The sequence below is a fragment of the Corvus cornix genome, chromosome 1A, assembly GCF_000738735.6.
Source record: "Corvus cornix cornix isolate S_Up_H32 chromosome 1A, ASM73873v5, whole genome shotgun sequence".
Taxonomy (NCBI): Eukaryota; Metazoa; Chordata; class Aves; order Passeriformes; family Corvidae; genus Corvus; species Corvus cornix.
Genome location: NC_047057.1, coordinates 64,990,428 through 65,003,795, shown reverse-complemented (window position 1 = coordinate 65,003,795; position 13,368 = coordinate 64,990,428). Strand labels below are relative to the sequence as shown.

Here is a 13,368-nt window from a genome sequence, read left to right as displayed (position 1 = left end):
CTCACTTCTTTGGTAGCTTTTCCCTTTCAGAACCTCAAATCCTGGCCACTTCAACATACAAACCAGCACCATTATCTAGACTGGTTTGTCATGGCATGGGTAAATACTGTTTCAGGCCACAAACAGCCTGTCAGCAGCAGGTAGGCTGCTCCAGCATTGTAACATTTTCTGTTTCTGACTAATCCCGAAGGGGGGCAGTGCACAGGGGATGGCAGGCTGCATCCTAATATCCACTTACTTCTATAGGTTCGCTCTGGATGATGCAGTGGAAACAGAAGGCAGACAAACGGTTGCTATGGGTCAAATACTGATCTCAGTTGTAAGAAACGCAGCACAACTGGCCACATTAAACTATTGGGGTCGCACTAGAGGCTTTAGTCTGACATCAGGTACAACTCCAAGCCCTTCATGAATTGGTCAGCAGCATTCAGGGACTTTTCTGGACTTGCTGGGGCTGGGGGTCTTACACATAGCTGAGTAATTTTGTCTGAGAGAGTTACTTCATTTACTAACCTGTCTCTACATAGACAAGGGGTTGGTATAGAGTGAGAAGGAATATGTTCTTCATTTTGAATTCTGTTAAGTGTGGCTTCAAATTTTGTGGGGTTTTTGTACCGGTGACTTCATCTGCCATCATTAATCAGTGAGCTGTCTAAGACCAGCAAGCTAATTTAGAGTCCCGCTTGTGCATTTGATCAGCAAATGCAAACCATGTGTAATGTCAGCAGGTCACGCGAGGTGATGGAACATGGGATTTTCGCCTCAGTTCCAGAAAGGGCCATAGTTGCTTCCAGGAAGCTGAGCTTGGCACTGGGTGTGGGCAATTGAAAAGATTTATTTCCCTGTATGAGACCTCATTCTAATCGAGCATTTTCCAATCAATATGTTTCTTACAGACTTTCCAAAGGCTGCATTAGGAAAGCAATTTTATTTATTTTATGACCCTGAAGCCCTGAGGGATTCAGATGTCTCAGCTTCCCAGGGTCTCTGTACAGACAGTGAGAGGAGAAGGGCTGGGTAACAGGGCACCACACCAGCAAAGTCAGCATGGCAGAAACCAATGGCAGAGCTTCACTGGGTTGGTTTCTGCAGATGTCTGCACACATGGAGGCCCCAGAGCAGGCACAGTGCATGGTGCATTACCTGCACTCGTGCTCTACCTCTAATACCTTGTTCAACAGGACACCAGGAGAAGTAAGCCTGTGCCTTTTATTTCAGATTACTACTGAAAAAACGGTTTCGCCCTCTGTTCCCAGCAGTGTAGGAGGTTCCCCAAAGCCTTGTCATTCTGATTACAGGCACTTTTCAGATGTAAGGATGTGCAAACCTCACTTGTGGTCTCTTTTCCTGCCTGCCACACAACTCCTCTGTTCCCTATCCAATTGTTTTTTCCTCAACAAGACCTGTAAAGGGACATTTTCATCTGCTGCCATGCATTTCCTTTGTACCAGTTCATACTCACCTCCCAAATAATCCTCTCAGAGGATTAGCCAGGATTCACCTTTTCATTTTCTACCTTTGCTTATCTCTGGGGCTGGAAGTGCAGAGCCGGCTCTCTGCTGTAGGATGAGACAGTCCCTGCAACCCAACAGCAATGATTAGCCACTGCTTCTCCACTGCCTGGGTCAAGGGGCACCTGCTGCAAAGAGCAAGTGGTCAGGCACATCACTGCACACCAGACTTCTGTCCCCTGCTCATAACAGCAAGTGCACAGACCACCAGCAGTACAGGATTTACAGCCAGGGCTACATCTTCCACATGTATGCTAACCCCAGATCAGTCCCAGAGGGCACTTATTTACACGCTCCATCTGCATGGGAATAGCTAGGCATGCCACGGATTTCTGTCACCTCTGAGTTACTGGAAAGACTTCCCAAGAAAGAAGATCCTTACCCTTCCTGCCTTTACCTTCCATGGCAGTGATAGTTCTGAAGAACTGCCAAGCGCCCTGTGGATGCTGGGTGATTTGGGGAAGTCACTTGGGGTAAGAGATGGATGCAGCAGCCCCAGCAGAGAAAGCACAGAATTGCTGCCGCAGGAGGACCTCAGTGGCCAGCCTGGCCCTCAGTTTGGGAAGCCCTTGAGCGTGAGCCCACGCTGCTGTTCAGCTCAGTGCAGCCCTGCTGGGGAGCAGCGTGGTGGTGGTGGTGGTTCTGTCACGTCTGAGCACGGTACCAGAACAGGGCCCCTGGTCTGCAGCAACAATCCGTGACTCCGAACAGGGAACCGGAGAGCAGCACACACAGCACCAGGGCAGTGTTGAACTGGAGTAGTCTGAAGCAGCTGTGCATCATTTTGCACTCCAGAGCATTTCAGATGTTAACTGGCAAAGTCTCATGACACCTCTTTGCATTTTGGTAGTCCAGCATTCCAAACAAAGATGCGAGACAGGAAGGGACTTTAAAAAGTTTCTCTGGCAGAGCCTGAGAAAAGGATTTAAATCTAATTATATGTTTTTCTTCCAGACTGCATTGCCTTAATGCAGAAATTAAGACCAAAACACAACCTCATGCACCTCTCCTGCTTGACATACACCATCATATGCAGAGACACATATTATGCTTTACAGGTAACATGGAAAAATTTTGTTAATAACAAAGAAAGAGAGCATCAGTTCCTAAAGAGTTACTTGGTAGGAGACATTCAAGTGTTCTGAACTTTTCCATCATCACTTTCCCACTAAAGGCTCAAAGTAGCTGCAGACATGAGCTGGTTTCCCTGATGCTGCCAGTGACGATGCATCTGTCCCTGGGTGTTTGGGAACCAGCTGCTGATTTGCATGCACTGGCCCCTTTGCTGTTTGCCCAACCATGCTAAGTAGTTTTTGGCGTGGGAGTGTGAACAATTCTGTCTGCCCTGCAGAAAGCAGAGATAAATGAGAGGTCTGTCTTTACCCTCTTCTCACATCATCATCCTGCCTGCCAGGCAGCCAGGCGTGAGGATGGAGAGCATAGCTGAAGTGGAACAAAAAGTTAGACGAAACTTACTATGAATGCTGTTTCCATCGTGCTTGTTGTCCTGTGGCTGTGTCCTCATCTCGAAACTAAAGCAGAACAGCAGCTTTCAGTGGTACTGTGTATCACATTTTGCACTGGATTTGTGTCCTCAGATTGTTCCAAAATGAGTCAAGGTGGAAACAGCCTGTAGTACATTATACTAAACATTTTAGGTATATGTGTTGCATACACTGAACATAGCAGCTCACACTGTAAAATGCATACTCTGTCTTCCAAACCAAAGGAGTTGCTGAGTGCAAGTGCTTTGCAAGATTCAAGGTTGGCTACATCTCTTCAAAAAACAAACTCATAACCCCACCAGAAGTCTGTGGTCAAGTGAAAAGATTGCTGGTGATGTAGTTCTAAGTGCAAAGGTTATACTATCTGAGCAGAGTGCTCTGTTTTTCTGACCTCAAAACCTTACCGTGCTTCAGTTTCCTGAGGGGCTCTGTCAGAAGAAGTGAACTCTTCAGAGACCATCAGCCTGAACTCTTCAACAGGCCAGTACATTCCTGTTTGTGCCCATGTCTGTCGGTGTTTAACAGGTTTACTGGCTACTTCTAAGTGTAAATTACCCCATCAGCCCCTCTCCATTGAACTTTGCTTTGCTGCTTAAGAATAGAAAGGAACAAGAGTGGATTTCTTCTGCACTCAGGATGGTTACCAGCTTGTGCCCTGCAGCATGAGAATTGATCATTCTCGTAATTTATAAGGTAGCCAGAGTAACATGTGTTAGAAACAGGACTTCAGGTGAGGAATATGCTGCAGAAGTAGATAATCTATTAAGACACCAGTGCACCAGCCTGCAGCGTTAGAAAGGTGAGCACGGATTTTATTCCCTGTTTAATACATATGAAGCTGTCAGTTTATAAACATGTCAATAAATTATTCTATTTTACTCTGCTGGAGGTGGTGCTTGGAAACTGTCAGAAGACAGACAATACGCTGGATCTCCCAGAGCCAGATTTCGATGGTTTGCACGGCTTTGTCTGCTTTCAGCTATTGAGTTCAAGAAGTTTTTGTTGTTGTTTGTTTTTGTGATACACAGATAGGGAGACCATGATGGGGAATGTTGCCAGATTTCAACCAGAAGAGCAAGGGCAGAGATGGGAGCAGAGCCAGGTCTGACTCTCAGGTCAAAATTCACCCTGGGGAAGTCCATGGCCACCAAGAGATCAGTGTGGGAGAAAGGCAGCATCCCCCGTGTCTGATCTGCACCTAGTGAAAGCAGCAAAACCTTCACACTGATTTCAGCAGTCAGTTCAGCAGGCAAAACTCTGCCCTCATTTTGCAACACAGCTCTCACTTTCCTCACTTTATTCTGCTTAGTAAATACCTTTGTTAGTTGAAGACAGTGCTGTTAGCTTTTGCAGAGAATAAAACCAGAGAGATAAAAAGAGCCCATTTTCTTCCACTGTGGGCATGACAATAAAAGAAGATGGAGAGAGGAAAATAAGAAACAGCATCCAAAGAAGAAAAATAGTATAAGTGGGATTAGGTTTTCTTTCATGGACAGTACAGGAAACCATTTTCAGGACCTACTGATAGCAATGTACATTGTGCTGTAAAATCCCTTCAGTTGCAAAGCCAACCATCTCATGACCTTGTTTTCACAAAACCAACTACTTCTTCTTAAGAAGGGTCAAAGAAGGTGGCATTGAAGTTTAGTAGATGCTATACTGCTCATGAAAGAATTATTTTTTGAATGACAGTTTCTGAAGCACTTTCAGCAACACTGCTGTGCACCCTTAGAAAAGACTCCTGTGACTGAACTGGTTCAGCCTCACAAAACAAATGGGCATGTGGCGGGGGCATGCTTTTTTGAGAAACTAACTTCCCAGGAGAGCAGCAGGGCAGGAAGGGAGGGAAGTGAGAGAATAAGAGATCCATCTAGGGAAAAGCAGTTTACTTATTTTATGGCACCTTATGTTTTCCAAACACAATGTATTTTAATTATGGGATTACCCCAGGGGTGGAGTGATGTGGCACATCCACCTACTCAGTTTAGCCATAGCCAAACTGAATTAGACTTGCCTGCTGATTCTCAGTAATTTCAAGTCAAGTGGTCCTAGGTCATATTACTTTGGGGCTTTTCTCACAAGTTTTAGAGGTGCTGCTGAAACCCAGCAGAGACCTCATTTGCAGTGTGAAGTGTTGGGTCTGTTTCAGTTGCCAGCACAGCTCATGGGGCTTATCCCAGTCTGTGTAACTTATTTGGCTGTTCTGGGTCTAGCACTGATCAGTCTAAAGCTCTCTTTGGACATGGTACTTTTGTACTAGTTAGACAGAAGACAAAAATAAACTGTCACCTGCACGTGGGAAATGTTGATCTGTGTTTGTAAAGGGAGTGATTTATTACATTGTTATCTATAAGGGAGCACACTCCTCATGTGAAGTTATTGTACAACTCTGTCCTTGTCAGCCCGATTTTCACAGTGATGTTTTCTTTTGTTTCACTTTCTGGTGAAGTATACATCAGAAGTCTGGTTAGATTTCTACATGACAGTTCTCCTTTGGGCAATTTATTACTTGTATGGCATGGCAGAGAGAGAGGCAAAAGAAACCACACATGAGTATTTCAAGGACTCCTCAGATGGTCTTTTCAGACCCTTTCATATGTTGTGGTCTGTCTGCATCATGTCTCACTTCTTTCTCTTTTAGCTACAGCAGCAGCCTGAGGTGTGGAGTGTATTTTCTGCAGGAATAGCCCTTTATTCAGCAGAAGATAAACCTCACTCTGGCATTTTAGATTACAGTTTCCATGTCTCTGAGCAAATCTACACCTCACCCCAGTCCCTTCAAAAAGAAAGGTCCTACCGAAAACTCTGACCTCAATAAGCAGACCCTAATTCATAGGGGGAAGACAATTTACTTAAATAAATAAAGGCTACCACTTGTTTCTGTAGTACAATAGTATGCTACAGTTGAAAGCCAATGGAAATTCTTGCTACTGCCATGCAGACATCCCTTCCTTAGGTCAGCTCTGACCCTTTCTCAGGCACAATCTCAATTCCTCTTCAGACAGAGATTCATTTCTGTACGCAGCTGTGGCTCTGGGACTTTCCAAAGCTGTTGTCTGGGAATCTGGCAAAGCAGCAGAATGCAACTCACTTCATGTTACCTCTTGCTAAAACAGAAATAAAAGGGTTGCCTATCTGTTAAAGAAGTAAAAACCAAACCAAAACAAGAGTGGTACATCTCTCCCAGGCTTCTTTTAGTGCTTGGTAGGAGGAGAGTAATCAGATCTCAGAGAATGGTGTGCCAGGAAGGAAATTTCTTCCCATGTGCAGCATACAATCAGCCAGGTGCAATACAAGGAAGGGAGGTTCGTCTTCCTCTGAAGCATGAGGTACTGGCTCCTGCCAGAGGCTGTGTACCAGAGATCTGATCAGATATGGCAAATTTTATGTTCCTATGCACAGTGGGTAAGCTTTGTAGTAAGTCAAACAATGAGTCATCTCACAAGGGGGAAAGGAAAATAAAGCTTTTGTTGCCCAGTGGATTGGAGATAATCTCTCTACTTGGTTATAAACAGCTCTTCACCATGCTGCCTTCTCTCCAGGGGAAGGAAGCTATTTTAAATTGTGTGTAAAACAGATACTGAATTGTCATACCTCCTAAGCTTCTCTGCCTGGGCCCAATAAAGGTAGCAGGCAAAATATCTTTGATGGTAATGTGGTTGGGCCTCTGTGAGTAAACATAATAGCCTAGGCTGTATAAGCTGTACGAGCTGGTTGGCAGAAAGGGAATGCCAGATTCTCCTTGGCACCCTGGAAAATCTGTGCCCAAACCAAATATCCCTACTATTTTACTAAAAAATGCTATACCCTCTTACATGGGCATAGTTACATTGGTAATATTTTATTGCTATACAGGAAACACAGGCTAAAGCAGTGCCAAAGGTGGCACAGTCTTGTCCCTGGCTTTCCTCTCCCATGTGGGAATGGCACCTGCTCACGGAATGGCACCTGGAGGAGGGGTGGGCCTGTCTGAATACACCTCTCTCGACAACACATGTGCTGATAATCACACTGTTACAGGGGCTGTGTTTCAGTAGCTCTTCCTTACAGACCCCACCCCAGCCACCTGGAGAGAAGCCACAGCTCTCTTGGATTTGACAACTTTTCATTATTCTTGATCCATGAATGTACAAGGGGTGTGAAGAGAGAGCACACCTCTCTTCCATGAATGGATTGGATGGCACTGAGGACTTTGCCTGCTGCCTGCTCTGCACATCAGATGGAACAAGTGGAGGAAAATCCTTTTGCACAGTGAAATCTTGGAATGAAATAATGTCCTGTGAGCTTTCTTCAGGATGCTGAGGCAGTTCTTGTTTCTCAATATAGCAGAGATAAACCAAAGTGCCTAAAATAACAAAGTATTTTGCAGTCCAGTGCTTAGAGTAATCCTGCACCAACATGACATTCCTCTCCTACACTTTCCCCTGAGCCTTTGTACGTTATGCTGTGGGGAGAAAGGGTGGATTCAGTGATGTTTGCCTGTGTTCCTGTGCTTCGTCTCCATCCAGTAACAGAACCATGGTCTCTTTCTGGCACAGGTTTGCAGCCGGTTTACTGGAGCAGGGAAGATGTGGCACAGTGGCTCCGGTGGGCGGAGAAGGAGTTTTCCTTGAGGCCCATTGAGAGCAACACCTTTGAGATGAACGGCAAAGCTCTGCTGCTCCTGACCAAAGAGGACTTTCGATACAGGTCCCCTCATTCAGGTGAGGATTATTTACAGAAGCTGTGATTGGAAAGAGAGGAAGCTGCAACAAAAGCTGAAGAGGGTCAAAAGAGGAAACAGTCACCTTTGCTGGGGTGGACTGGGAAAGGGAGGGCAGAGACAGTTGTATGAGGCAAGGACGAAAAGGACAAAGAGGCAAGGAAATCCTGATACACCTGAGTTGTAGGCATATTTGAATGCAAATTCAAACTCAAACATCCAACCTGTTTATAGTTAAAACTCCCTGCAGAGCTCTGGCAGCATTTTGTGACTTCCAGCTCTTCCCTGTAAAGGTTGATCTGTTCACAGACCCAACTACAGCAGCAAGTTAATCAAGTGCTCCAGACTCTTTAAGCAGACCATATTAGCATTTTGTCTCACAGTTGTCTTGGCTGAGGTGCTGCTAAAAGTGACTGCAAAACTCCTTCCTTGGGGGCTTTGCCTCTATTTAACAGCCCCTGTGGGTTTTGCTTTACTTTACCGTATTCTCACATGTGCTGGAGTCCAGCCACAGCACAGACAGGTGTGCAAATCAGTCTGCCAATTGCTCAAATTATGTCTTCATTGATTCACAAAGGAGATTTAGAAATGTGTGTGTTGCCTGCCTGTATTTGTATCCCCTGTGGTCTGTGTGCTCCAATTTTACAGTCAGAGTAAGCCTCTGCCCTTCTTTGTCAGGGGTGTTTAACTAAATATGAGTTGCAGGCTTTTTTTTTTATGACCATATGAGGTACTCCTGTTAAATATAAAGGCTTGCACTTCAATCACTATAGGTGATCAAAGAGCTTGGACCAAGTGGTGACAGAATTGCTGTGAGGAGGCTTCCAGTGCAAGGCTCACAAGGTGCAGGAGTACAGCTGGTGCTGCTTGGATCCAGCTGATAATCAAGCTGTGGGTCTAATTCTGCACCAACCTGCTTGGTCACTCTCCACAACCATCCTCCTGCAGAATCTGCCTCACAAAATGTTGCTTATGTTTAGTGTATATAAAGTTTTTAAAGTGTGTGCTTCAAGTCCAGGACTAATTTTTTATGGAAGAAGAGTCCAAACATTAATGTCTGTTGTCACTGTAGTACCTTAGTGAGAACTGATGCCTAGAAATGTCTTCTTTTTTTTTTTTTTTTTAAATTCTGGTACACCACTTGGAATTATTTCCTTAAAAATTAGCCCTGCTTGAAGCAAAAGGAGTATTGAAAACAGGGTTGTGGGCAAGGACTGCAAGGGACACCTTTATGTATGTGGTCTGCAACTCCCCTTCCTGCCTGCAAGATATGCCCCTATTCTTCCCCTTGTGTGCTGTGAGGGCACACTTGAAATAAGCAGGATTAAAAATGTTTGTAGGCTGGAAATAGTGTTCCCAGTGAAGAGCCTCTGACTTGCAAAATCTCACTTTATTCAGAAGGTTAAGATGAATTTGGAATGAAGTAATCCAGCTGAAGGCCTTCTCCCTTGCATTTTGTCTCTTCCTTCTCTCCAGGTATTCCCCACTGATAATAAACCTTGTGGAGGATATCTGAGTCAGTCCCTGGAAATTTAGATAACTGTAGGTAAAGGGACATTACCTCAGCATTTCCCAGAATTAAATGTACGTGAAATTTAAGAACTGTGAAATAATGTTTTCCACAGAGGCATTAAGTTTTTCCAGACTGAGGCCACACGAAAGCTGTATCGTTTCCCCTCATGGTTAAAGCAGGACAAGGGCATCCACTCCCACAGTCTTGCCAGTAAAGGGCTCACAGCCCCACAGCTGTTCTGTTCAGGGCTGCCCAGGGAAGGGAGGCAGCAGAGGAGGGAGGGAGGGATTGCCAAACGCTTTCACCATCTTAACATTGCTGCATCTGGGTGATGCAGAAGTCTCAGCTATTTCATTAGGTAAAAAAAAAAAAAAAAAACAGACGCAGACAGCTTTATGGACGTTTTCACCAGTCTGTCAGGCCAATCACAAGAGGTACAAATTTGCTACCTTATTGCTCAGCGTGTTACAGCACTAGTTATTTATGATTATGCCACCATTGCATTCAGTGATGAAAATTATGTGGTAAAATCACTTTTTAGAGTTTCATGTAACTGGGTGCTCAAGGTTTTGTTTTTAATTAGGTTTTCAGGTATTGCAATCACCTTTTAAAAATGCCCTAAAGTCACTGCTGAGACAGTAAAAGCACCCAAGATGTTAAAAATAAAGGAAGCTGAACTATGGAAAGCAGTACAGCTTTAACTGTTTCACACCGAGAAACTCAAGTTGCCCACAAATAGAGTATTGGCGGTTTACAGAGACAAGGGACAAATGGTGCACAGCTTACAATCTCATAGAAACAACTACTAAAAAAACCTCATGTTTGAGAAAACTCTCCCAGAAAATCTAAGGTTTCCTAAGTGAAACTTCACTAACTCATTTTCAGATAGCGTGTAATCGTTGCAACCTGTTCCTCTGTAATATGAGCAGTGACAAACAGAAGAGAGCAGGCAGAATGAAAAGTCAACAGACTTCCTACCCTGTGATGTACAATTTCACTTTGAAATGTGCAACCAGTTACACCAGACAAAATGCATAAGTACCTATGTGCTTTGTGTAGATGTTGGAATAAGGTCATCCATACAAGATGTAATTTATAAAAGGCACAAAATAAGCAGTTAGTCCATTGGTCTCCTGGATATTGCGGTGTTATGTTCCATTAAGGAAAGACACAGCAATTTTGGTGCCAGGGAATGTCGTTCTGTTTTGCCACAGTCACACTCAGAGGTGTGATGTGCCTTTTTTTCCTTTCAAAGGAGAACTTTGCATAGCAGTGAAATGCAGGATTTTACTGCTAGCATTTTTGGGTCTGAAAATAGCACCCAGGAGCCATGAATTTGTGCATCAGATGGCTAAATGAGTCTTCTCATCAGTTATGTACATTTTCATTTCCTTTTTCCTGCTGTGTGTCTTTTAGGTGATGTTTTGTATGAACTCCTTCAGCATATCCTGAAGCAAAGGAAAGCTCGTATGCTCTTCACACCTTTCTTCCACCCTGGGAACTCTATCCATGCTCAGCCAGAGGTCATACTGCACCAGAATCATGATGAAGGTAACTCTGTCTCATTCTTACAGCAGCTGCCATTACAGAGGCGAGTAGGAATTACACCATTTTTTTGCTCCAAAGTTACTAAAATAAAGCTGTTCTTCTCCCTCTGTCTCCATAGCTTTGGAACAATCAAATGGTCTAGTGAGTCAACAAGCCCTTCTCCATTTATCTTCTATAATTTTGTTCTGTTTCCAAAGCATCTTTAAAAGCTATGTCAGATACAGATTAAAAAGCAGAAAGTTTTATTGACCCTATTGATTCATTTTTCCTCACACCCAGTTAGGTAGACAAAGTTGCTTCATGGACTTTTAGTATCCTGGAGATGCAGCTAAATGCAGTTGTTGGCAGAGCAAGGAAGGGCAGCTTCAGAGGGGAACATCCAACTCCAAGTCACTTCAGCTGACAGTCTGTCAGAACATCATGCCAGAGTTCCTGGCACTGAGCCCATCAGGTTGCTCAGCTGTTGGGCTGGTTGAACAATTCCCTCTGAGAGAAGGGGGCTTCAGCAGGTTTTCTCTCATTTTTACTATCAGAATTACTTGCTTAGGACTAGTAGTGTCCACACGTACCATGAGTGTCAGAGGTGATGAAAAAAGAATAGTTAAGTTTGTGGAATTGCATATTTGGGCTTCTTCTACAAAAAGTAAGTGTGCCTCTTTTCAATGGAAAATTGAGGTTTTAATTTCTTTAAAAATACACATACTGAAGTACTCCTTGGATTTCTTGGATATATAACAGAAAAATACCAAACTTAAGTTTTTTCACGGGTCCTTTCCATGAAAGCATCAGGCAGAATTCTTTTTTTTCAATTAAAAATGAACTTAATTTTGAATTTAAAAATCTAGGAAAAAGTTGTGTTAGTCCTTTTTTGAGTAAACAGGAGAAGAGAATGTAAGTGAGTGAAGATGTCACCCTGATCTCTGCTAACTGGAGAAAAGATGTATTAATTCTATTTGATATGAATGTATTTCAAGATTCAACATGGAATTACAAGAGAAGATTCAGGGGTGCTGTCAGACCTGTATAAGTTGCCTGTGGCCAGTCTGAGGTAGCCAGAGTGAAATGGCACCAGCAAAACCCTGAGACTAAGCCAACAGCAGGACAGCAGCAGGTGGAATAAGGACGCTCCAAAGTGTTTCCACACAGCCGTGTATATATTCCAGGTTAGATGAGGGTGCTGCAGGTCAAGATGAGGTTCAGTTGGCAGAGTTGTGCAAGAGACAGTTGCCTGCTCTTTTAGTAAAATCTCAGTCTTTTCCTCAAGCTTGGCCTTCACCCACGAGTGTTCCCATTCGAAATGTCAAACAGAAATACTAGCTGCTCTCTTGGACATTCCTACATTTAACATATGGAGCAACTTCGACTAGAGAGGATTTCACAGGGATGGTCAGTTGGCCTTTCATATGTGTCATTTAAAAAATAAGTCCTGTACAGTCTAGTGATTAAGAAACAACTTGGATTTTTTCCATACAATACTCTGGCTGCTGATAGTACCACTGTTTTTGCTTAGACAACTCTGTGCTATTACTTAAACTTTTCTTTATAATGACAAAAATTAGTTCTTGGTTTGCTGTGAGAGGAACTTCAACATAAGCAAAATAAACTATAGCTTTGCCTGCCACAAGACTGAGCAATCAAAAAATCTCTATGCCAAAAATTTACAGGCAGGTGAATTTGTTTATTTTGACATTACTTCTTCCTCCTGTTTCACAAAGTCACTTGGGAGAAAGTAGCACAATTGAGTTTTCATTTTCCCTCAGCAAAATGCAACTTAGTTAAAAAAGGAGAATGAATGTGGGGAGCAGAACTTAATCCTGGCTAACTCATGAACTGTGACAGAGGGGACAGGTTCTACCTTGGCACTATTTTGAGTGGTTAAACTTCACAGGTGATGTATCCTTATTACAATCCCTCCTTACTCCAGTGATCTTTTTCCATTTTCTGGCTCTTTTGCCTATTTCCTAATGGATTATACTTATGATCCTGCTTTTAAATGCTTTCCTTTTCATCTAGTGGTTTTTTACTAGGCTTAAACAAAGGGGGTTTGGCTGTTTGAAATCAATTGACTGCAGTTCAGGATATTGGCTTGGAATGGGCTCTGTCCCTGCAGAGGGATGAGCAATGGAAAGTGAATTACCTTCATCTCCAGTGGTCCTTCTGACGGAGCTTTGAGTCATTTGATGGGATGCCATGCAGGAAGCTTACACTGTCATTCCCTGCACTTCTTTTGTGGGTAAGCAGAGACTGCCAATCTTTGGGACTGTCATGCCAGCAATTGCTCACTCCCAGAGTAAGTGCAGCCCCACCCATCCCTATATGGATAGGTCAGCGAATTTCCTGGGAGGTGAATTTCCTTTCACAGCTCTGTCGTCAAGAAAAGAGTATTGCTCATTTGGAATGAAGGGCCAGAGTGAATCTAGTGCTGCGTGAAATGATACACCATATGTGCTCAACTTACAATCACCAGATGTGTCAAGGAATGAATGTGATGAGGATTTTATTCTGTTTATTATGTTCAGGGTCATTTGTGGCAGTCCTGCTTGCAGCTGAGCTGGAATTGTTTCATGGCAAACAGCATCTTTGGCCATG

At 43.6% G+C, this 13,368-nt stretch overlaps 1 protein-coding gene across 1 annotated transcript in view; it reads left to right on the top strand.

Moving 5' to 3' along the window:
- ETV6 (ETS variant transcription factor 6) overlaps window positions 1-13,368 on the top strand; it is a 135,607-nt gene that overhangs the window by 88,504 nt on the left and 33,735 nt on the right. Inside the window, exons 3-4 of the mRNA XM_039570761.1 lie at window positions 7,555-7,719; window positions 10,648-10,782. Of these exons, the coding sequence (XP_039426695.1) occupies window positions 7,555-7,719; window positions 10,648-10,782 (300 nt within the window). The remainder of the gene's footprint in view (window positions 1-7,554; window positions 7,720-10,647; window positions 10,783-13,368) is intronic.